We start from the raw sequence: 24,722 nt of genomic DNA, 5'->3' as shown, positions 1-24,722 counted from the left end.
GTTAGCTCCTGAATCTGGTTTCTGAGGGGGCTGTTGGCTTCGGTAAAGCGGGGTAGGCTGGGACATATGGAGAAAGAATTTCTATCATCTCTGGCGGTTCCTGCAAAACTGGCTTCTCTTGCTGTTTCTGGGACTGTCTGCTGGCGAAGCTGCTCTTGCTTTTACTTTTGTGGCTTTTTTGCAATACGCGGTTAAAGAGGGCTAAATTTATGCTGGTTTTGTTTATATTATACTTAAGCATGAGTCAATATAAAGGAACTTGATCTAGGTACACTGGCTGTCCTGCGATCCCTGTCACCATCTTAAATACATGGCCATTTGTTCTCTGTCTATAGTTCCTTCGGTGGGCCATCCAACACCAAAAGAGGGCAATTCTAATTCACACAGAGTTTTTAACCTCTAAGGGGTTAACTTAACTCTAGAATCTCCTGCAAAACCTTTCTTAAGGTTCGCTGACATATATTTTAATAGAGTAAGTTTTGATGATTTGATGACTTTCCTTTTATTTTCTTGAAATGTTTTAACACAGTTCCTAGCGGAGTGGGCTTACTTTGTGTCTGACCTATTTTTCTCTTGAGACAAAACAACATTCACGCTACAAGAAGGAAAGGGTAAAAGGTCACTCATTCACCTAATTCACACTAAATCAAAATCAAAGCTAAAACCAAAGTGTTGTTAAAGGCACATCTGTTCGTCAAGCAATTTAAGCAAATTAAGCAAAATCAACACTAAAACCAAAGTATTGAGCAATTAATTCAAGTCAAGTCAAAAACAAAAACCAAGGTGCCGGTACAGGCATGCCGTGGGTGATCAGGCCACGCTTCCACTCAAATGGAGTGGGCAAGTTCCAAAGACCAGTCTTACCAAGTTTCAGATGTTCGGTCAGGGAACCAAGAAATGTAGCAGAACAGGCCGCAGACAAAACTCCTCAGACACCGGATTAAAGAAGGAAGAGGTTTTTCTTTTTTTTTTTGAGACGGAGTCTTGCACTGTCACCCAGGCTGGAGTGCAGTGGCCGGATTGCAGCTCACTGCAAGCTCCGCCTCCCGGGTTTACGCCATTCTCCTGCCTCAACCTCCCGAGTAGCTGGGACTACAGGCGCCCGCCACCTCGCCCGGCTAGTTTTTTGTATTTTTTAGTAGAGACGGGTTTTCACCGTGTTAGCCAGGATGGTCTCGATCTCCTGACCCCGTGATCCGCCCGTCTCGGCCTCCCAAAGTGCTGGGATTACAGGCTTGAGCCACCGCGCCCGGCCAGGAAGCGGTTTTTCATTCGGCCGGGAGCGTCGGCAGACTTGCGTGTTAAGAGCCGAGCGCCCCGAAAAGGACATCGTTTTAAAGGCTTACAACTTTAAGGGGTCCACGTGAAAGGGTCGTGATAAATGGAGCTTGCGTGGGAAACGTGACTGGGGTCTACCCGCATCAGCCACCAGAACAAAAAGTTTTACAACGCTTCTTTCATACAGTGGCTGGAATTTACAGATAACAGAAGTCGTTTAGGTCAGGGGTTGATATTATCATTATTACTTTTTTGAACTCCTAGGGCCGGGTGGTGGTGCCAAGGTTGGCTGGCTATTTATCTTACTTTTGTTTCTTTCTAACTTTTTGCTTTCAGTCTTTCCTCCTGTCTTGTGAACTAGGCAAGGTGTGGGGAGGAGGGCAGCAGGAGTAGTAGTGGTTTCCTTCCTTACTGGAACTCCTGGATTCAAGTGATCTGCCGGTCTTGGCCTCCCAAACTGTTGTGATTACAGGCGTGAGCCACTGCACCAAGCCCATTATCAGTTTTTTGATGACTCCAAACTTGTTGGGAAATGTATCTCTTTCAATTATCTATTATTGTATATTGAACCACCAGGAAACTTAGTAGGTTAAAACGATAAACAGGCTGGGCGCGGTGGCTCACACCAGTAATCCCAGCACTATGGGAGGCTGAGGCAGGTGGATCACCTGAGGTTGGGAGTTCGAGACCAGCCTGACCAACATGGGGAAACCCCATCTCTACTAAAAATATAAAATTAGCCAGGCATGGTGGTGTAAGCCTGTAATCCCAGCTACTTGGGTGGCTGAGGCAGAAGAATCGCTTGAACCAGGGAGGTGGAGGTTGCGGTGAGCCAAGATCACGCCATTGCACTCCAGCCTGGGCAAGAAGAGTGAAACTCTATCTAAAAAAAAAAAGAGAGAGATATACAAATTTTTTTTTGTTGTTTGCTTGTTGTTTTTTGTTGTTTTTTGTTTTTTGTTTTTGGTATGTGTATGAACTCCTATCTGTATCAGAATATATACAACTTTTGGTTTGCTCACAAATTTACCATTTGGGCAGGGCTCAGCAAGGGTGGCTTTCTCCATCCTAGACAGCATCAGTGTGGGCAGCTCATTTGAGGCTGGAAGAGATACTTTGAGGTGGCTCACTTTCATGGCTGGCAATTTGGAGCTGCCTATTTGCCAGGGGTCTGAGTTTCTCTCACATAAGACCTCTCCACGGGGATGCTTGTGCTTCCTTTTTACATGACAGCTGAGTCCAAAGTGTCTATTTCAATGGATGTAGAAGGAAGCTATAACGCTTCTTATGACCTAGGCCCTGAAGTCCTAGAAGACACAGAGACAGCCCAGATTCAAGGAGTGGGGAAGTAGACTGCACCTCTGTATCAGTTAAGGTCCTTCAGAGAAACAGAATCAATAAAATCAATCAATCAATCAATCAACCAATCAACAAACCAACCAATATTTATGTATTTATTTTAAGATATATCTGGGTTGGTCGTGGTGGCTCATGTCTGTAATCCCAGTAGTTTGGGAGGCCGAGGTGGGCAGATTGCTTGAGCCTAGGAATTGGAGGCCAGCCTGGGCAATATGGTGAAAACTCACCTCTACAAAAATACAAAAATTAGCTCAGTACAGTGGCATGCACTTTTAGTTCCAGCTACGTGGGAGGCTGAGGTGGGAGGATCACTTGAATTCGGGAGATCAAGGCTGCAGTGAGCCGTGATCACGCCACTGTACTCCAGCCTGAGTGACAGCAAGATCCTGTCTCAAAAAAAAAAAAAAAAAGCTATATCATATATTTATCTTAAGTCATATTTTCAACACCTTAAGATCTATATATACAAAACTATAACTAGATGTAAATTCATTTTAAGACATATATCTGGCTGGTCAAGGTGGCTCAGGGCTGTAATTCCAGCACTTTGGGAGGCCGAAGTGGATGGATCACCTGAGGTCAGGAGTTCGAGATCAGCCTGGCCAACATGGTGAAACCCTATCTCTACTAAAAACACAAAAATTAGCTGGGGGTGGTGGTGGGAGCCTGTAATCCCAGCTACTCAGGAGGCTGAGGCATGAGAATAGCTTGAACCTGGGAGGCGGAGGTTGCAGTGAGCCGAGATCACGCCATTGCACTTGAGCCTGGGCAATGAGAGTGAAACTCATCTCAAAAAAAAAAAAAAAAAAAAAGAAGACATATATCTTTAAGGAATTTGGCTCATGCGGTTATAGGCTGGCAAATTGTTAATCTACAGCTGCAGCAGGTCACCAGGCTGGAAACTCAGGCAGGCACTGATGCTGTAGTCTCAAGGTAGAATTTCTCATTTTCTGAAAAACTCAGTTTTTGCTCTAAGGCCTCTCAACTGACAGGATGAGGCTCATTCACATAATCCAGGGTAATCTCTTTCACTTAATCAACAGATTGTCTGTAACCCCAGCACTTTGTGAGACTGAGGTTGGAGGATCTCTTGAGTCCAGGAGTTTGAGATCAACCTGGACAACACAGGGAGATCCCATCTCTACAAATAATACAAAAATTAGCTAGGCATGGTGGCATGTGCCTGCGGCCTTCCAGCTACTTGGGAAGCTGAGGTGGGAGGATCGCTTGAGCCCAGGAGGTGGAGGTTGCAGAGAGCTACGATTGCACCACTGCACTCCAGCCTGGGCAACAGAGAGAGAACTTGTCTCAAAAAAAGAAGTCCACAGACTATAATTATATCCACAAAACGACTCCACTGCAACACCCAGTTTACTGTCTGACTAAATAACTGGATACTATATCTGGGCCAAGTTGACATAAAACACTAACCATCACAGCCTCTCAAGGGGAAGGTAGCAAAGAGTTTGCTGCCAGTTTTAATCTATTGCATAGGGAGAGAAGGGGCAGCAAATGACCTCTTTTTATGACACTGCACTTCCCAAGGGTCCTCTCTCCAAGTCTCCCTTCTGAGGCTTGGAGTAGTGGATGGCAGTAGGCTAATTTTATTTTGTTTTGTTGTTTTCGAGATGGAGTCTTGCTCTGTCGCCCAGGCTGGAGTGCAGTGGTATGATCTTGCCTCATTGCAACCCGCACCTCCCAGGTCCAAGCGATTCTCCTGCCTCAGCTTCCCAAGTAGCTGGGATTACAGGTGTGCACCACCACGCTAAGTTTTGTATTTTTAGTAGAGACAAGGTTTCACCATGTTGGCCAGGCTGGTCTTGGACTTCTGACCTCATGTGATCTGCCTGCTTCGGCCTCTCAGAGTGGTGGGATTACAGGCGTGAGCCACAATCCCTGACCATTTTCTGTTTTCTTTTCTTTCCTTTCTTGTTTTTATTTTTATTTTTATTTTTTTGAGCCAGAGTATTGCTCTGTTATCCAGGCTGGAGTGCAGTGATGCCATCTCAGCTCACTGCAATCTCTGCCTCCTGGGTTTAGGTGATTCTTGTGCTTCAGCCTCCTGGATAGCCAGGATTACAGGTGCATGCCACCAAGCCTGGCTATTTTTTTTTTTTTTTTTTAGTAGAGACAGGGTATTGCCATGTTGGCCAGGCTGGTCTCGAACTCCTGACCTCAAGTGATCTGCCTGCCTTGGACTCTCTAAGTGCTAGAATTGCAGGCGTGAGCCATCGCACCTGGCCAGAATAGATAATACATTAAAAAATAAAATTTATTAAAAATAAAAAGAAGAGAGGAAATCATTGAGTAACATCGCGTAACATGCTCTGGTGGTGGTTCCTAGCTCTTGTGTGACCTCTGAACTTTTCCAAAGTTCCCTTCTAGGATTTCTGTCTCCCAATCCAGTTCATGGGGTCTTCTGTCACCCAGGCTGCAAATGTGGCAGCTACAGCTACACCTGCTGGTCCTGCCCTCAATATGGACTAAGGGGCTTGTTAGGTTTTCATCCTTCTTCTTTGTCATTTTTTTTTTTTGAGATACAGTTTCACTCTGTCACCAGGCTGGAATGCAGTGGTGCAATCCTAGCTCATTGCAACCTCGACCTCCTGAGTTCAAGTGATCCTCCCAGCTTAGCCTCCCAAGTAGCTGTGACCACAGGCATGTGCCACACACCTGGCTAATTCTTCGTGTGTGTGTGTGTGTGTGTATATATGTGTGTGTGTGTATATATATATATATATATATTTTTTTTTTTTCTCTTCAGAGATGGGGTCTTACTGTGTTGCTGGTCTCGAACTCCTAGGGTCAAGTGATCCACCTGTCTTGGCCTCTCAAAGTGTTGGGACTACATACTCGAGCCACTGTGCCTGGCTGGGTTTTGAGTTCTTGAGCGTGTTAAATGAAACTTCAACACTGGCTTCTGGTGTGAGTGCTGAGTGAGATTTTATCAGTCACCACATGGGTCTCCAGTGCATCCGATTCCTGCTTCTCCTGTGTCTTTTGGTTGCAGGTACCCCTCTACCCCTGGTTATCTCAGTGCATTTGAGGATGGAAGCAAGAATGAACATGTGTGTCCCACCTCGTGCTTTACCCACCTGGCACAACTTCCGGGAAGGGCCCTTATGCAGAACCCATTCCTTTATGTAATTCAGGTTCCTGCTCAAAGATCTCTTCTTGGGACGTCCCTGCCTGATTACCGAGTCTAGAACAGCCCCCTCAGTCACTGTCTAGCTTGTCTGATTCTGCTAATTTCCCATAAGAGAAGTGGCATGTCACCGTCTCCACCACGCACTATTGGTTAAGCAACTCGAGTAGCTTGGGACCTCAGCCTCCCAAGTAGCTGGGACCACAGGCATGTGCCACCACACCTGGCTAATATTTTTGTATTATTATTATTTTTTTTTTGCAGAGATGAGGTCTGTCACACAGGCACTATTGGTTAAGCAACCAATAGTGTGTGGTGGAGGTGGTGACATGCCACTTCTGTTCTGAATCCCAGGCCAGTCCAGATTCAAGGGGAAAGAAATTAAGCTCTTCCTCTTGCTGAAGACAATGACAAAGACTTTGGGGCTATCACGTTTAAGCGTTCTGGGTTAGAATCTGAGATTCTGCATTTCCAAGACGCTGCTGGTCCAAGGAGCACATCTTGAGTATCCACTTCTTATAGCTCATGGCTAGAAAAGTCCTTTTCTTCCCTAAATTTTAAATGAGCACCTACTATGTGCCAGGATTCATTTTCACCCACGGTAATGTTTAATTACTTCATTGTGTGGCTGGAGCAAGGTTCAGCACCTCTCTGTTTTTAATCTCCTCCCTCCCTCTTCTCTCCAGACCTAGTTGGGCATCTACCCTGTCGCCTCCCACCTACTCCAAGGGGCCCTGGCCTTGCCCTGGCTCATCTGTGGGGTGGACCGGGTGGAGCCACCCCAGTAGAGAAGGAGTAGAATCTGTGCATCTCAGCTTGCTGCCAGCTCCAGGGCCCTCCAATGTGCTCTAGGACCTGAACTGGATCAGGCAGGGCTACATGGTATGTAGGTAGCCCTTAGTTAGGGAAGGAAATTTTGGGCATCTCCCCAAAATCTGATCAATCACAGGGGGAATACCTACTCCGATTTTCTCATTCAGCAGCTCCATCCTTCAAACTTACTCCTATCTTGGGACTGGGCCTGAGGACTCGCACCTGTAATCCCAGCACTGTGGGAGGCCGAGGCAGGCAGATCCTGAAGTCAGGAGTTGGGGACCAGCCTGATAAATATGGTGAAATCCTGTCTCTACTAAAAACACAAAAAGTAGCCAGGCATGATGGCGGGTGCCAGTAATCCCAGCTACTTGGGAGGCTGAGGCAGCAGAATAGCTCGAACCTGGAGGCAGAGCTTGCAGTGAGCTGAGATCGCGCCACTGCACTCTAGCCTTGGTGACAGAGCAAGACTCCACCTCAAAAACAAACAAAAAACCTTAAAAAAAAAAACCCAAACACCAAAAAAACAAAAAAACCCTGTCACCCTCATCTTAGTGCCTGAGGGCGAAGAACACCCAATACAGGATTTCAGGACCGTATTTGAACAAGATGTGCTCACTTTAAGGCCAACATCCCGTTTCCCACATAGGAAGACCCAGTCCCAGAGACCCAGCACTGCCCACAGTCAGAGCAAGGACGGGGCAGAACGAGGAATCCACCCAGAGTCCCTTGGCTCTGTCTTCCCATGCCTGCCCCCCGTCCACCCACAGCCCCTCTCACTCTTGCCCCCCATGCCTCCCACCCCACCTTCTACACTGAATAATTCTTCCCATTATAGTGATCCCAGAGTCAGCTACTTAAGAGTCTTGGCCGGGCGTGGTGACTCACGCCTGTAATCCCAGCACTTTGGGAGGACGAGGTGGATGGATCGCCTGAGGTCAGGAGTTCAAGACCAGCTGACCAAAATGGCAAAACCCCGTCTCTACTAAAAACACAAAAATTAGTTGGGTGTGGTGGTAAGCGCCTGTAATCCCAGCTACTCGGGAGGCTGAGGCAGAAGAATAGCTTGAACGTGGCGGTGGAGGTTGCAGTGAGGCGAGTTCACGCCACCTCACTCCAGCCTGGGCAACAGAGCTAGACTCTGTCTCAAAAACAAAACTAAACAAAACAAACACCAAAATAATGAAAAACCCCCACTCACCCTCATCTTAGTGGCTGAGGGCTGAGAACACCAACTGGGGATTTGAGGACAGTATCTGGACAAGATGTGCTCCCTTTAAGGCCAACATCCCATTTCCCAGATAGGAAGACTGAGTCCAGGAGACCCAGCACTGCCCACAGTCAGAGCAAGGACAGGGCGCAACGAGGACTCCACCCAGAGTCCCTTGGCTCTGCTATCCCATGCCTGACCCCGTCAGCTCACGGCCCCCTCTCACTCTTGCCCCCCTTGCCTCCCACCCCTCCTTCTACACTGAGTGAGATCCCAGAGTTAGCTTCTTAAAGGTCTTGGCCAGGCGCGGTGGCTGACACCTGTAATCCTAAAACTTTGGGAGGCCAAGGCGGGTGGATTGCCTGAGGTCAGGAGTTCACCATCCTGGCTAACCCGGTGAGACCCCATCTCTACTAAAAATACAAAAAAATTAGCCGGGCGTGTTGGCGAGCGCCTGGTAGTCCCAGCTACTTGGGAGGCTGAGGCAGGAGAATGGCGTGAACCCGGGAGGCGGAGCTTGCAGTGAGCCGAGATCACGCCACTGCACTCCAGCCTTGGTGACAGAGCGAGCCTCCGTGTCAAAAAAGAAAAAAAAAAAAAAAGAGTCTTGATGAGTTCCACTTGCTGCTGAAGACTTCTTTTCTTTTTATCTAGCTTCCTAATCCTCATTGCTGGGCATGCAAATAATTCTGCTTTGCATTAAAACAAACAAAACCGACCACAGTTTCCTGGTTTACTCTTCCAGTTCTCTTTATCCCCAGAATCTGACCTGGGTAATCCTCAGCGAGGCTGGATTCTTTGTTCTTTGTTCCTGCTCCTAGCCGTCATGTGTCAACCCAGCCCTGGGCTGGCTGGAGGCAGGACTTGAACTTCTGCCAGGTTGTGCAGTCAGAGGCCAGAGACTCCCTTCTCGAAGTCTCCTAATTCTGCACCGAAAAATGGTGCATGGCGTCCTCCCAGCCCATGTGTGGGAGATGTTTGGGTGCAAGGTTGGCCTGCCTGGTCCTCCTTGCCTGACGCCTGAATTCCCAACCTCATGATTTATGTGGCCTTGGCAGGGCAGGGGTAGCTGTAAACGTGGGGTCCCAGAGTCTCCTAGGCCCTAGGTTCAAGCAGGAGATACTGATCCCTGAAGATCCAGTTCCCACTCTGAACTGTGCCACTGACTTGGTTCCTCTTTGCACCCAGCTGCTACCGCCTGCAGGTTTTGGCCGGCTGTCCAGGCAGGGAGGAGGCAGCCAGGCCTATGGCCTATGGGGATTGGCTACCCCTGACTGGCCATCCCAGCCCAGCCTTGCCTAGGTCAGGGGCCAGGTACAAAGAAGCCCCAGGAGGAGGGAAGAGGAAGTTGTGTGGGACAAGCTGCTCCCGACAGAAGGTGCCAGGCTGGAACTGTCGGGGGTGGAGGGTCCTGGTCTGGGAGAGGGAGCGGCACTGCCCATGGCGGGGGTGGCTCCAGGGAGCTGGTCCTGGTGGGGCTGATGCGTTCCTGGTAACTGAAACCAAGCCCTTGGCAGCCTGTAGTGATTCAGGCTGGGCCTTTCGGGACTCTAAGGCTTCCTCTCTCTCTTTCTCTCTCCCTTCTCTCTTCTTTACGTCTTCTCTCTCCACCTCTTCTCCTGGCTGTTGCTGGGTTTCCCTCTCTGCTTTCAGCCCTTGTTTTGTCATCTCTGAGCTCTCCCTGCCTCCAGCACCTCCCGTCCCTGCCCCTGTCCAATGTCCCTGAAGCTCCCTGGGCTCTTTTCTGGGCCTCAGGACTTTACCCTCCATCCCGTCTGCCCTGCAGGATGGTGACACTGAGCTTGTCCTGGCTGGGCCTCGGGCCGGTGGCAACGTCCCCGTGGCTGCTCCTACTGCTGGTCGGGGCCTCCTGGCTCCTGGCCCGCATCCTGGCCTGGACCTACGCCTTCTATGAGAACTGCCGCCGCCTCCGGTGTTTCCGGCAGCCCCCCAAACGGAACAGGTTTTGGGGTCACCTGAGCATGGTGAGTGTGGCAGCAGGACGGGTCTGGGGTCTCAGGGTGGATGGACTTGTAGAGGGGCAGGAATGGGGCTCAGGGAGCTGGATATTGAGGGTGGGTTTGAGTCTGGGACATCAGAGGAGTGAGGGAGACCGAGGGGAGCCCCTCTTCCCTCACTGACCCAACCAGATTCATTCCTCCTCTCTGTCCACTCCATGGCCCCAGGACTTTTTCTTTCTCTCTTTTCCCCACCCTAAGCCTACTTTGGCTCAAGTTCCTGCCTGTCTTCCCCACGTTAATGCATCCTTGTTCTACTTGGGGCTTCTAGGGTGGACTGCACAGAGCAGGTACACCCTGGCTGGCCATAATCTTTTTTTTTTTTTTGAGGCCGGGTCTCGCTCTGTCACCCAGGCTGTGGTGCATTCATACCTCACTGCAGCCTTGACCTCCTGGGCTTAACCTATCTTCCCATCTCAGCCTCCCCAGTAGCTGGGACTATAGTTGTGCACCAACAGACCTGCTAGTTTTTTTGATTTTTTGTAGAGACAGTGTCTCACTATGTTGCCCAGAGTGGTCTCAAACTCCTGGTCTGAAGGAGTCCTCCCATCTCGGCCTCCCAAAGTGCTGGGATTACAGGCTTGAGGCACCGTGCCCAGCCTCTTTCTGTTTTTAAAAGGAAACCATTGATAAAAATTACAGACAAAAGCACACAAATTACACTTACAAATCCATTAGAGATACTATCAATTGGCTAACAGGCAAAAGTTTTGCATAGGCAGTTTGAATAAATAGAGACAGAGATTATTGACGAATTTAAGAAAATCTATGCAATCTCATAATCAATAAAGACAATTTCAGATGTTACTTTTTTTTTTTTTTTGAGACAGGGTCTCATTGTGTCACCTAGGCTGGAGTGCAGTGGCGTTATCTCGGCTCACTGCAACCTCCACCTCCTGGGTTCAAACGATCCTCCTGCCTCAGTCTCCCTAATAGCTGGGACTAAAGGCATGTACCACCATGCCCGGATAATTTTGTATGTGTATATATATTTTTTTCCGAGACATAGTTTTGCTTTGTCATCAAGGCTGGAGTGTAGTGGCATGATCTCGGCTCGGTGCAACCTCTGCCTCCTGGGTTTAAGTGATTCTCCTGCCTCAGCCTCCAGAGTAATTGGGATTACAGGCCCTTACCACCACACCCAGCTAATTAAAAAAAATTTTTTTTTGTAATTTTAGTAGAGATGGGGTTTCACCATGTTGGCCAGGCTGGTCTCGAACTCCTGACCTCAGGTGATCCGCCTGCCTCAGCCTCCCAAAGTACTGGGATTAGAGATGTGAGCCATGGCACCCAGCCGAGATGTTACTTCTTGACTATTACATTGATAAAGGCTTTTAAAAAAAACATAGAAGGCTTTCAGTGTGTAATGCTGTCCACCTTCATACAGAGCAGATAGGCGTGTGGATATTTATAAAATTCTTCTTCAAAGTAATTTTGCAGTATATATCAAAAACATCAAACTATACAAATAACTTATTTGGGGGATGCTATATTCAGTTGATAATCAGTTATATGTAACGTAATTACATGAGACTTCCATTGCATTTGTTACGCTAGTGATAAATAGTAAACATGGTTTCAAAACTAGTGAACTATGGTAAAGCCATATGAACCACTGCAAGTTCCCTGAGAGCAAAAGTGATTTCACCTGCCGTATTCCCTGCTCTATGACCTGAATGTAGAATGGACACCATCTACCTTGAATAACGATTTGTGGAATGAATTGGCAGGATATGAAAACATTAATAATTATGCTTGTGAAGACTGATGGAAGAATAATTAAAACATCAAGCTACATGAAAACATGATACAGATTTTATAGAATGAGATCTCAGGTTTTAAAATTTGTCATTGGAGTTTAAGTAAAAAGATGAGATGGCCGGTGCAGTGGCTCACGCCTGTAATCCCAGCATTTTGGGAGGCCGAGGCAGGTGGATCACCTGAGGTCAGGAGTTCGAAACCAGCCTGGCCCACGTGGTGAAACCCCGTCTCTATTAAAAATACAAAGATTAGTCAAGTGTGCTGATGGGTGCCTATAATCTCAGATACTCTGGAGGCTGAGGCAGGAGAATCGCTTGAACCCGGGAGGCAGTGTCCAAAGCCTGTGGGCCCTTTCTTGCCCAGCTTGCGTGTTGATCCTGTAGGACCCAAGGTCCTGTGGCTCTAGATGCCCTTGGTCATCTTTTATTACTTTCACTTATTTACCAACCTCCATTCTTGGGATCCTTGGAGAGACTCAGGTGAGTTTCTACCTTGGAGGCACCCCCAATCTTGTGGCCACAGAAGTAGACTGAGACACTCCACATCCTCTGTGGTCAGGGCTGGCTTGAAGGAGAGATGGACTGTGGGACCCTTGAGGGGAATCAGGTTTTCTGCCATTGGGGCAGGCAGGCAGGCTTCCTGGAGGAGGGGTTTTTGGAAGTGGGTCTGGAACGATGAGTAGGAATTTTTTAAGTAAAGAAGAGAAAGAGAAAGATAGTTTCGTGTGGAGGTTGGGCCCACTCGAAGACTTGGAGGTGAGAGAGCAAGCACCTGGCTTTTTTTTTTTTTTTTTTTTGAGACGGAGTCTTGCTCTGCCACCCAGGCTGGAGTGCAGTGGCCGGATCTCAGCTCACTGCAAGCTCCGCCTCCCGGGTTTATGCCATTCTCCTGCCTCAGCCTCCCGAGTAGCTGGGACTACAGGCGCCTGCCTCGTCGCCCGGCTAGTTTTTTGTATTTTTAAGTAGAGACAGGGTTTCACCGTATTAGCCAGGATGGTCTCGATCTCCTGACCTCGTGATCCGCCCGTCTCGGCCTCCCAAAGTGCTGGGATTACAGGCTTGAGCCACCGCGCCCGGCCAGCACCTGGCTTTTGAGCAGCAAGATAGAACTTGGTGCCACCAGAGCGATCAGGGTGAGAAGAGGGAGAGGAGGAGATTGATTCTGAGAACAATAGGGAGCCATGGAGGGTGTGTGAACAGGAGAGGGGAATTATCAGCTGCCTGTCTCCTTCCCTTGCCCTACCTGGTTTCTCCCCGCCCCACCTTTTTTTTTAAAGCTCCTTTCTATAGCACCCCTTGCAGAAGTATCTGCAATTCAGGTTTTGCTTCTAGAGAGTCCACACTAAGACAGTGTCTTTTGATTCTCCAGTCCCTCCTCTCCCACTCACCTGCTACTTCTGCTCTTGTTCCCTGACTGGTTTCTACCCATTTTCTTCCACTTCCTTCTGGATCTTTCTGGGTATCTCCTTCAGTCTTTCCCAGCTGGCTCCAGCCTGGGCACAGGTGTGGGAGTGATGGGAGTATGAGACAGAACATTCTCCCACGAACTGAAATTCAGGGCTATCCTTGGGGTGGGACGTGGAGCCTGGTCTGGGGTGGTGCAGCCAGGCTTGGGAGAAGGACTGTGTCTACATCTGCCCCCTGCTAGCTTGCTGCAAAGCTGGGGGTACCTACCTAAAGCTAGGGGCAGGAGGCTGTGCTGGGACGGGGAGACAGGAGAGAAAGTTCAATGGACTGTGATTAGTTATGAATTTGGGATAAACAGCAAGTGGGGTGAACGGTCAAGTATTGGTGGGGAGAGACAGGGAGAGAGAGATGGAGAGTTGGACTTGGGAGAAACAGAGATAGGGAAAAAGATGCATACACAGAGACAGAGAGAGAAACAGTGAGAGACAGAGTGAAGGAGAGAGAGAGGAGAGGGAGAGAAAGACACAGAAAAAGGGACACATAAACAGAAAGTAAAAGAAACACATACACGCACATATCTATATCTGTCATTGACCATGTCTGTCATCTACGTAGCCATCACTCATACATCTCTCTCATCCATACCTGTCCCTCTTATCTCTCTATCCATGTATCCTATTTATCATGTATGGATTAGTCACCTACCTTTCTCTTTCTCTCATCTATCTGTCTGTCCTATTACCTACCTACCTACTACCTATCCATTCATCCATCCTATCTGTGCATCCATACATCTATCCTGTTATCTACCTACCTACTTATATACCTACCTAGTACCTACCTACCTATCTACCTACATACCTACCTTCCTACTTACCTATCCATCCATCCATCCCTCCTATCTGTGCATCCATCCATGTATCCTATTATCTATCTATCTATCTATCTATCTATCTATCTATCTATCTCTCTATCTATCTACTTTTTTTTCAAGATGGAGTCTCGCTCTGTCGCCCAGGCTGGAGTGTGGTGGCATGATCTTGGCTCACTGCAACCTCCACATCCCGGGTTCAAGCGATTCTCCTGCCTCAGCCTCCCTAGTAGCTGGGATTACAGGCACGTGCCATGACAACCAGCTAATTTTTGTATCTTTAGTAGAGACAGGGTTTCACCATATTGGTCAGGATGGTCTTGAACTCATGACCTCGTAATCCACCCACCTCAGCCTCCCAAAGTGCTGGGAATACATGCATTAGTCACCACACCCGGCCTGTCTATCTATCTTCTATCTATCTGCTTGTATATCTACCGACTGACCAAACTACCTATCCATATATCCATCCATCCATCCATCCATCCATCCATCCATCCATCCATCCAACCATACATCCATCCTATCTGTGTGTCCATCTGTCTATTGAATCTATCTATCTATCTATCTACCTACCTACCTATCATCTTCCTCCCTCCCTCCCTCCCCACCTACCTACTGATCCATCCGTGCATCCGCCCATCCTATCTGTGGGTCCATCCGACCATCTATCTTATTATCTATCTCACTATCTTATTATCTATCTATCTGTCTGTCTGTCTGTCTGTCTGTCTATCTATCTATCTATCTATCTCCATCCCTTACTCCCTGTCCACCTACTTACCAATCCATCCATGCATTCACCCATCCTATCTGTGGGCCCATCCAACCATCTATCTTATTATCTATCTATCTATCTATCTATCTATCTATCTATCTATCTATCCATCCATCCATCCATCCATCCATGCATCCATCCATCCATCCATGCATCCATCCATCATCTACATATCTATCTAGAGAAAGACACAGAGAGAGGAAGAGAGTGTGGGAACAGAGAAGCACATAGACACAGACACAGGAGGAGGGCTGTGTCTCAGGTCAAAGGGCTGAGTAGTTTGGGGTTGTGTGGTGGGTAGGGGGGTGCACTGGGCAGTGGTAGCATCTGAGGCCCCCTGCAGGCCTGTTGTCAGCCTTGTCTATCCCCAGCTGCAGGGCAATGAGGAAGACATGAGGCTGATAGAGGATCTGGGCCACCACTTCCATGATGTCCAACTCTGGTGGCTTGGGCCTTTCTACCCTGTCCTGCATCTCGTCCACCCAACGTTTGCTGCCCCTGTGCTCCAGGCTTCAGGTATCTTTCTCAGGAGGCTATGCTGCAGCTTCTTCCCTGCCTCTGCTCCCAGTCCTTCCAACCCTTGGACAGGCCATGCTGAGCAGAAAAATGGGCACATCCAAGAGACCATGGCTCTGCACTAACCTGCTGGGTGACTCTGGGCAGGTCCCTGGTGCTCTCTGGCTGCTGAGGCTTCTTTTAGTTGTGAGTGAAGAAAACTCAACCCTGTGTGGTCTAAGCAAAGAAAGAGAATGCATTGACTGTAAAATAAAAGTCAGGAAGTAAAAGTGAAGTCCAGGAAGGGTGGTCTTCAGGCATAGCTGGATCCAGGCCTTCATAATGCCAGTCTTCATCTCTTAGCTCTGTATCCCTCTGTGATGGTTTCACTCTCATGCTGTTACAGATAAGTCCCAGAAGCTCAACCCCCATGGAAAATTCCTTGTAATTCCAGGAAAATTTCCAGGATTCCCCTCAATTGGCCTGGCCTGGGTCATAGAACCAATTTCTTATCCAGTCACCGCAGCTTGATTGCATAGGTTTAGGGTCATATGCTCAGCTCTGGAGCAGGGGATGAGAGTCCTCTCAACGACTTGGATTGAGAGTGGGGAAGGCATGAGGAGGATGGATGCTGGACAGGCAGATACCACCATTCACTAGACATCCATTCACCAGCCTCCTTGTGAGATAGGCATTTCCTGAGTAAGAAAACTGAGGTACAGAGAGGCGCAATGACTTCTCAAGGTCACATAGCATATCGAGGCCTCCCTCTTAGTTCTTTTTTAAAATTTTTTTGAGACAGGGCCTCACTCATTAATGCTTAGTGTGGAGTGTGGCAGGATACTGAGGAAGCCTAAATCAAGCCTAGGTTACCCGTGGGACGCTAATAGGACCAGATTTAAATCCTATCTGGGGCCCATCTGTAGTGCACGTGGAAGTCATTTTAGACTCTCAGGTCCATGTCTGAGCATGTCACATCAGGACAGGTCATGTATATTGTGTCCATGTCAGAACATGTTAACGCATCTCAGGCTATGCCACATATCTCAGGTCCATGTCAAAAGATGTCAGAGAGTACTGGGCAGACAGGATGTCCTCGTCCTAAGATTTTTTTTTTTTTTTTTTTTTATGGAGACGGCATCTCGCTCTATCTTCCAGGCTGGAGTGCAGTAGAATGATCTTGGCTCACTGCAACCTCTGCCTCCCCACTTCAAGCTATTCTCCTGCCTCAGCCTCCCGAGTAGCTGGGACTATAAGCACCCGTCACCCCGCCCAGCTAATGTTTTTATACTTTTTAGTAGAGCTGGGGTTTCACCGTGTTGCCCAGGCTGGTTTTGAGCTCCTGAGCTCAGGCAATTCGCCGCCTCAGCCTCCCAAAGTGCTAGGATTACAGGCGTGATACACCGTGCCCGGCGAGGGTGTCCTAGGTCTCTGTAAAGGCATTTTGTAGAGCATTGAGCCATGCTCAGGTATTGCAGAACATGTTGGATCACGTAGGAGCCATGCCAAGGCATGCTGGGGTGTGCTGTGCCATGTTGGGCTGTGTCATTATTGTACTGCACCGCTGCAGCCTGGTCTGGTCCCCACTCTCCTCCTCTGTCTTCCCTCCTTCCTTTGCCCTTGACCCTGTTCCTGAGTTACTGGACCTGGAGGGTGGAAGTGCAAACCCCTGGCTTGGAGCCTCCCCCTACACTCAAAGTCCCTCCCCTGCCCCTCTCCATAACCCCTGATGTTCCTTATTCATGTCAGTTGCTGTTGCTCCCAAGGATATGAGTGCCTATCGCCCTGTGAAGCTCTGGCTGGGTGAGTAACTAGAAGAGTGGGGATGGGGACAACCTTCTGGGGCTGGGGGAAAGTGCTGTCCTTGCCCATTGCCCTTGGCTGCCTCTACTAGGGGATGGGCTCCTGATTAGTGCCAGTGACAAGTGGAGATGGCACCGCCACCTGCTGACACCCGCCTTGCACTTCAAAATCCTGAAGCCCTATGTGAAGATTTTCAATAAGAGCGCGAACATCATGCACGTGAGTGCCACAAAGCCGGGTCCCCTCTGGGGCCTTGGGAAAGGAGAAGTGACTTCAGGCAGATCTGGTCTGAAATGCTGGCTTGGTTGGGTGGCTTTGATGCCATAGCTTTTCCTCCGCAGGCCTTGGTTTCTTCATGTGTAAAATGGGGATAATAATTTCTACTGAAAAGGTGGTCAAGATCACGTACTGAAGTCACATTCTTGGCACATAGTAGGTGTTCAGAAGGCATTAATTACTAGTCTCCCTCACAGAAGCCTTGCAAACTAAAGGCAGTTATGATGAAATTTGAATAATGGCAGGGTGCGGTGGCTCACGCCTGTAATCCCAGCACTTTTGAGGCCGAGATGGGTGGGTTACCTGAGTCCAGGAGATTGAGGCCAGCCTGGCCAACATGGTGAAACCCCATCTCTACTAAAAATACAAAAAAAAAAAAAAAAAATTAGCCAGGTATGGTGGTGCATGCCTGTAATCCCAGCTACTTGGGAGGCAGAGGCAGGAGAATTGCTTGAATCCCGGAGGCAAAGGTTGCAGTGAATCGAGATTATGCCACTGCACTCCTGCCTGGGCGAGAGAGTGAGACTACATTTAAGAGAAAAAATTCATATAGCTGTTTCTGCATAGCAAACTACTTTAAAACTCACTGGCCTCGGTGTTCCAAGCAGACACTTCCATTTGTCCCTTATTTTCCAGGAAGCTAGCCTAGGTTCACTACCGCAGTGGAGTCTGAGTTTCAGGAGAGTGAGCAGAAACATTTTAGTACCTCCTGATGCTAGTTCAGAAGTAGCACACTAGCATTTTTACCACATTCTCCTGGTGAAAGCCAGTTTCAAGACCAGCTCAAATTCAAGAAATGGAGACTCAGGTTCTGCCTGCAAATGGAAGGAGGTGCCAAGTCTCATCGCCAAGGGTGAGGGGCAAAAAGTGGGGGACATTTCTGTAATCACTTGCCTCTGTGCTAATGATGAGGATGATAATGACAGGTAACATTTATTGAGCACTTACTGTGTAGCAGAAACTATATGCCAATTCCATGATCTATGTTGTCTAATTTAATATTCACAACCCTATGAGGTAGAGATGCTCATAACTGCCACATTATGGATGAAGAAACTGTGGGTCAGAGAGATTAGGGAGCTTGCCTAAGTTTACAGTTAGGAAGTGAGCTAAAAGTGGTGCAGAAGGGGTTCTAACCTGGTTATCTGGCACCAAAGCAGATCATTTTTTTTTTTTGAGATGGAGTCTCACTCTGTCATCAGGCTGGAGTGCAGTGGCATCATCTCGGCTCACCGCAACCTCCGCTTCCTGGGTTCAAGTGATTCTCTTGTGTCAGCCTCCTGAGTACCTGGGATTGCAGGTGCCTGCCATCACACCCAGCTAGTTTTTGTATTTTTTAGTTGAGATGGGATTTCACCATGTTGGCCAGGATGGTTTCAATCTCCTGATCTCATGATCTGCCCATCTCACCTTCCAAAGTGTTGGGATTAGAGGTGTGAGCCGCTGTGCCTGACCCAAAGCAGATCATCTTAACTATTACTGAAGATTTGACAGAGGGACCTAAAGAGGACAGTGGGTTGACTAAGGGTGCATAGGCAAGGAGCAGAGCTGGAACTTGGACCCAGGTCACCTGACCCCCAGACTTGGACCTTCATGTCCTAATAGTAATAGCTTCTGTCCCTCACAAGCTTGGTCCTCCTTGGGGATGGATACCTGGGGAAGAGGACTAGAAGTTGGTTCTGAGGGAGTCCATTCTGCAGGTTGGGGATGGGAAGGGACTCAGGGGAACCAGGGCTCAGTTCTGGCTCTGTCCCCTTCTCGGTCCAGGCCAAATGGCAACGCCTGGCCCTGGAGGGCAGTGCCCGTCTGGACATGTTTGCGCACATCAGCCTGATGACCTTGGACAGTCTGCAGAAATGCATCTTCAGCATTGACAGCCATTGTCAGGAGTGAGTTCTTCCCCAGGACCTGGGATCTTGGCCATGGACCTATGGGAGTAGGTTGGGGAGAGAGGACTGATCAGGGCATCTGGAAGTGCCTTCTTGGAGAAAATGAGTCAGAATTGAGCATGGAAGTCCAGGGAAGGGGACAAGAAAGATCAGTTCTCCAGGTAGGTAGAACTGTTTGGGTAATGGCAAGGAGGCTAGGATGAGCAGAAGCACGTGCAATAGCCATCAAGGGGACACCTTGGAAATGAGATTGGAGGGGTCAGCAGTAGCTATAACTTAAGGACATTGAAAAGCCATGCAAAGGGGTATGAGCTTTATCCAAGGCTCCCAGGGAGTCACGGGAGGTGTTTAAGATGATGAGGGTCATGGTCAGTCCTGAGCTTGCACGTTTGACTCTGTGGAAGATTGACTGTTATGTAGACACAGGAAGCAAGGAGACCATGGAGAGGAAGAGGCCAGAAGTTGGTGGAGAAAATGGGGCACATTTGAGAGAAACCAAGGAGAAACAGGCAGGAGCAGATGTCGCGTAAGAGGGTGGGGAGATGCCCATGATGGCCAAGCTGTGCCCTGGGGATCCGGGACAGGAGGCAGCTCACAGAGTGGGAGGTGGAGAGTGAAGTGTGCTTGCAGGGCACCCTTTTCTGCATGGAATGTGGTCCTGGGATTCTGGCTAGAAGGTGCTCCCAGGCTTTCATATGTGTTTAGAAGCTGCTTCCTCTCCCTGGCCTGGCCCTGCAGGAAGCCCAGCGAATATATTGATGCCATCTTAGAGCTCAGTGCCCTCATCGTGAAACGGAACCAGCACATGTTCCTGCAAGCGGACTTCTTGTACTTCCTCACTCCCAATGGGCGACGCTTTCGCAGGGCCTGTGACATAGTGCACAACTTCACAGATGCCGTCATCCAGGAGCGGCGCCGCACTCTCACTAGCCAGGGTGTTGATGACTTTCTGCAGGCCAAGGTCAAGTCCAAGACGTTGGACTTCATTGATGTGCTGTTGCTGGCCAAGGTGGGCTTCTCTGGGATCTGAATTTCAGAAGTAGAATGGACCTTGATGTGAAATGTCAGATCCATGAACTTGGACTTGATCCAGAGGGCACTGGGGAGCCATGCAAGGTGCTTGAGGAAAGGAGGGACAAGTAAGATACATTTTAGAGGTGACTCTGGAGAAGACTTCCTAGGAGGAGCAAACAGGAGGCAAGAGACTAGGAAAGAGTCCTGCTAGGCAGGTCTAGTGATGATAAGGGAGGAATCTTGGCTGGAATATGGATCTTCATGAACTGTTTTAGTTTAGACTGAGGCGCCTTCTTGGCTGGTGTGATTTAGAGGTCTTGTCTCCAGGATGAAAATGGAAAGGAGTTGTCAGATGAGGACATAAGAGCAGAGGCTGACACCTTCATGTTTGCGGGTGAGGGTCCCAGGGTGTGATGTCACTAGGGGTAAGAGTGTCTCCATTCCAGGGATGTGGTGGGTGGACCCTGGATCACCCCATCCCATCTTCCTTCCCCACTTCCTCCTGAGGGCCTCTATGCATGGGCGCTGTCCACCCTTTGGTGCTGAAGCAGCCCAGAGACCCAGGCTTACCTGGCTGCCCCTCAGGCCATGACACCACGGCCAGTGGTCTCTCCTGGGTCCTGTACAATCTCGCGAGGCACCCGGAATGTCAGGAGCGCTGCCGACAGGAGGTGCAAGAGCTCCTGAAGAACCGTGATCCTAAAGAGATTGAATGGTGAGTGTGCAGGTTCTCATGTCCTGTTTCTGAGTCCCTGTCATTGGTTTAGTTCTTCAGGTGGGAAAGGGAGGGGGTCTTATTGGTGCTTGTGCTATTACTGCCTAGTGGGAATAGGTGCAGAGCTCAGAAACAGGGCCTGGTACTCAGGGCCTGGTACTCAGCCTGGAGCAAGGGAGAAGTTGTGGGATTTTTGCCTTTACTATGTATTACAATTAAAATCATTCTTTTTTGTTTTCTTTCTTTCTTTTTCTTTTCTTTTCTTTTCTTTTTTTTTTTTTTTTGAGACAGAGTCTCACTCTGTCTTCCAGGCTTGAGTGCAGTGGAATGATCTCCGCTGACTGTAACCTCTGCCTCCTGGGTTCAAGATACTCTACTGCCTCAGCCTTCTGTGCAGCTGGGATTACAGGTGTCCGCCAATATGCCCAGCTAATTTTTGTATTTTTAATAGAGACGGGGTTTCACTATGTTGGCCAGGCTGGTCTCAAAGTCCTAACCTTGTGGCTAGCCCGCCTCGGCCTCCCAAAGTGCTGGGATTACAAGCATGTGCCACCACACCCGGCCGCTTTATCTTTTGGAAAGTATTTTATTTCATTTTTATGCTATACCTTTGTAATAGATCATAATACGTGGTAGATTGGATTTATCTTCTTCAATCTTTCATTTTAATTTTATCTTTTTTTCTTTGAGAGATGGGATCTCACTCTATAGCCCAGGCTGGAGTGCATTGGTGTCATCACAGCTCACTGCAGCCTTGAACTCCTGGGCACAAGGGATCCTGACACGTCAGTCTTCTCAGTAGCTGGGACCACAGGCATGCACCACCATGCCTGGTGGATCTTTTATTCTTAAATTGACCTAGGTTTTGATGAACTTTAATTCTTCCAATTAGAATAAGATGGTTAAGTTCCTACAAAATGAAAAGCTAGATTTTTATTGTATTGCTTTGAATATGTTGATTAATTTATAAAGAAAGGACACCTTCATAATATTAAGCCATCTCATTCTAGAGTATGGAGGGAATCTTATTAAAACAATTTCATAATCTTTATGGTGATTTCCCCCTCATCTTTTTTAGCATATTATATTATATTATATTATTAATTTGAGACAGGGTCTTGCTCTGTCACCCAGGGTGGAGTGCTGTGGCATGGTCTCTGCTCCCTGTAGCCTCTGCCTCCCAGGTTCAAGTGACTCTTGTGCCTCAACCTCTTGAGTAGCTGGGATTACAGGCCTATGTCACCACACCCAGCTAATTTTTTCATTGTTAATAGAGATGGAGTTTTGCTATGTTGGCCAGGGTGGTCTTGAACTCTTGGCCTCAAGTAATCAACCTGCCTCAGCCTTCCAAAGTGCTAGAATTACAGGCATAAGTCACGGCACCCGGCCCCATTATATAATTTTAAACATTTTTTAATGCAAATAGGTTAACACTTTTAAGGAGACCCTCTGTGTGTTGTGTTTTGCTTAGAAATGCTTCTAAAAGTACCATATCAAGTTTTCTTCTAATACTTTTGTGACTTTGGTTTTCTTGTGCTTAAATCCTTGATTCTTCTGGAATTCGTTTTGTTACTGGATTTAGGGTGAGAGGGAGGTTGGAACCGCCTTTGCAAAAATTATAACTGAGGAAATTATGACAGTGAAAGAGATAAGACCTAGTCGACTCCATCTTCCTTCTAACCTTTAAGCTGTCCTTATTCATTCCTGGGCATAGGCTGAACTAACTTTGGGAAGGGATTCAGTTCATGGTTTGAGTTTGAAACAAAATTGAATATAGCCCTTTCGCGAAAAGACCCCCTGTCTTGATAAATCAGCTCTTTCTAGGCAGCGAGCAAGGTGAATCCACCGGGTGGTTAGAAGTTGGTGCGAGGGTTTCTCTGGGCAGCAGGAAGGCTGAGTTTGCTCCCTGGATAATTGTTGGATGTTTCCTTAGGGATGACCTGGCGCAGTTGCCCTTCCTGACCATGTGCCTGAAGGAGAGCCTGCGGCTGCATTCCCCAGTCTCCAGGATCCACCGTTGCTGCACCCAGGACGTGGTACTCCCGGATGGCCGGGTCATCCCCAAAGGTGCCCACAGTTGGGCAGGCGGGGAGGGCTTTGGGTAGGGTGGAGGTCCCATCATGTGGTGGGGATCCTTGTCCTGACTGCACCTCCTCCCGGACAGGAAACACTTGCACCGTCAGCATCTTTGGGATCCATCACAACCCTTCAGTCTGGCCGGACCCTGAGGTGCTACCACTTCCCCCTTCTCCATCCCTGGGGCTTGGTCGGGGGAGAGATCTTGTCCCGCGGAAGCAGATACTCCCTCTCTACTCCACCCACATCTGTTTTTTTTTTTGTTTGTTTTTGTTTTTGTTTTTGTTTTGAGATGAAGAGTCGCTCTTGTCACCCAGGCTGGAGCGCAATAGAGAGATCTCGGCTTACTGCAACCTCCGCCTCCCGGGTTCAAGCAATTCTCCTGCCTCAGCCTCCTGAGTAGCTGGGATTACAGGCGCCCACCACCACGCCTGGCTAATTTCGTATTTCTAGCAGAGACGGGGTTTCTCCATGTTGGTTAGGTTCATCTCGAGCTCCCAACCTCATGAGATTCGCCCCTCAGCCTCCCAAAGTGCTGGGAGTACAGGCGTGAGTCACCGCGCCCGGCTTCACAGCTGTCTTGTATGGGGGTGGCTGGGTGTCCTGAGAGGCCCCCACCCAACAGCTGTAACTCGCTCACTCCCCAGGTCTATGACCCCTTTCGCTTCGACCCAGAAAATCTCCAGAAGAGATCACCTCTGGCTTTTATTCCCTTTTCGGCAGGGCCCAGGTGAGGCTCAGGGGATTCTGAGGTGGGCATGGGGTGAGGGTGCCACAGGTGGAGACAAGGTCTGACTTGTGGGGCCACGTGTTTCAGGGAGTTTAGGGTTTGAATAAGATCCCAAGAAAAGGGGGTGTGTGTTCTCAGACGTGCCCACTCCTGTATCTGCTGGTCTGATTTGGAGGCCGGAGTCAAGGCCAAGCTCGGGGGATATGCAAGCCCACATGGGGGTCCCAGGCACGGGGTCCCTCTCTCTGCCCCTCAATCGGATCTGGGTGGGGTTGGGAGTCCCAGGCTAGGTTCCCGGCGCGATGGGGCCGGGATGGCTGTCCTGGGCACAGAGTCCCCACCCCCTCCCCCAGGAACTGCATCGGCCAGACATTCGCCATGGCTGAGATGAAGGTGGTCCTGGCGCTCACGCTGCTGCGCTTCCGCATCCTGCCTGACCTCGCGGAGCCCCGCAGGAAGTCAGAGTTGATCCTGCGCGCTGAGGACGGACTTTGGCTACAGATGGAGCCCCTGAGCGCGAACCCGCAGTGAGCCACCACTCTGAGGTCTCAGAGCCCCCGCGCCCTCGGGTCTCTGCAGATTCCCAGGAATCAATCTGTGCCTGAGTCCCACAGCCAGCCAGCAGGGGGCGCTGGAGGACTGCAGGGATCCAGGGCCTGGCTGGGAGGGGGCGGAGTGTCTCTGAGCCAAGACCCTGACAGCCCCTCTGGGTGAGCACGGTGGAGCGGCGCTACATCCGTGCTCGGCAATCTCGATTCTCATCTCCTAACACATCCAGTTATTTTTTTTCTGCTCACCTTAGGGTTCTTCACTGTTTTCATTGTTCTTAAATGACTGTCCTTATTAAACAATAATAAGCCTGGTTGGTTTACAGTGTGTCTGATCATTGAAAGTGTCTGTATCTATTACAATGACTGTCATTTTTGTCATGGGGTCAGTGTTTCGGTCATCTTTGCCTGGTATTGGCTGCCATATTTGCATATTTGAAATAATATTGGTAGGATTTAAAGAAGGCAGCTTTCTTTCTCTCTTTCTTTCTCTCTCTCTTTTTTTTTTTTTTTTTTTTTTTGAGACGGAGTCTTGTT

General features: G+C 48.8%; 1 protein-coding gene and 1 long non-coding RNA gene across 4 annotated transcripts; one reads left to right on the top strand and one right to left on the bottom strand.

Annotated features, from left to right (window-relative positions):
• Positions 1–19,502, bottom strand: LOC117076176. The gene is made up of 3 exons (XR_004434265.1): positions 19,490–19,502; positions 13,023–13,028; positions 1–133 (listed from the first exon to the last, which is right to left on the bottom strand). It is a non-coding gene; the product is annotated as an uncharacterized LOC117076176 (long non-coding RNA).
• Positions 8,987–24,505, top strand: LOC117076175 (cytochrome P450 4F3-like). Of its 3 annotated transcripts, none has more exons than XM_033199351.1 (13): positions 8,987–9,183; positions 9,592–9,790; positions 15,011–15,155; positions 16,884–16,937; positions 17,029–17,156; positions 18,981–19,102; positions 19,841–20,111; positions 20,444–20,510; positions 20,702–20,831; positions 22,765–22,898; positions 22,996–23,060; positions 23,555–23,637; positions 23,991–24,505. In XM_033199351.1, the coding sequence occupies exons 2-13, from the start codon at positions 9,593–9,595 to the stop codon at positions 24,166–24,168; spliced, it is 1,575 nt and encodes a 524-aa protein (XP_033055242.1). In that variant the 5' UTR covers positions 8,987–9,183; position 9,592; the 3' UTR covers positions 24,169–24,505. The 3 variants fall into 3 exon arrangements, with proteins under 3 accessions (XP_033055242.1, XP_033055241.1, XP_033055239.1); XM_033199350.1 differs by having other exon boundaries at positions 9,142–9,297; positions 15,017–15,155; XM_033199348.1 differs by having other exon boundaries at positions 9,143–9,297.
• Positions 24,506–24,722: the final 217 nt, after the last annotated feature.

Source organism: Trachypithecus francoisi, unplaced genomic scaffold (assembly GCF_009764315.1).
Source record: "Trachypithecus francoisi isolate TF-2019V2 unplaced genomic scaffold, Tfra_2.0 Lachesis_group5, whole genome shotgun sequence".
Lineage (NCBI taxonomy): Eukaryota > Metazoa > Chordata > Mammalia > Primates > Cercopithecidae > Trachypithecus > Trachypithecus francoisi.
The sequence above is the reverse complement of the archived record's forward strand: the minus strand, read 5'-3'. Positions and strand labels throughout refer to the sequence as shown.

Bases quoted from the DNA above. Each gene is read 5' to 3' on its own strand.
- LOC117076175 (XM_033199348.1), top strand. The intron at 17,157-18,980 runs GTGAGTGCCACA...TTCTCGGTCCAG, and splicing joins AGAGCGCGAACATCATGCAC to GCCAAATGGCAACGCCTGGC. The intron at 22,899-22,995 runs GTGCCCACAGTT...CCTCCCGGACAG, and splicing joins TGGCCGGGTCATCCCCAAAG to GAAACACTTGCACCGTCAGC.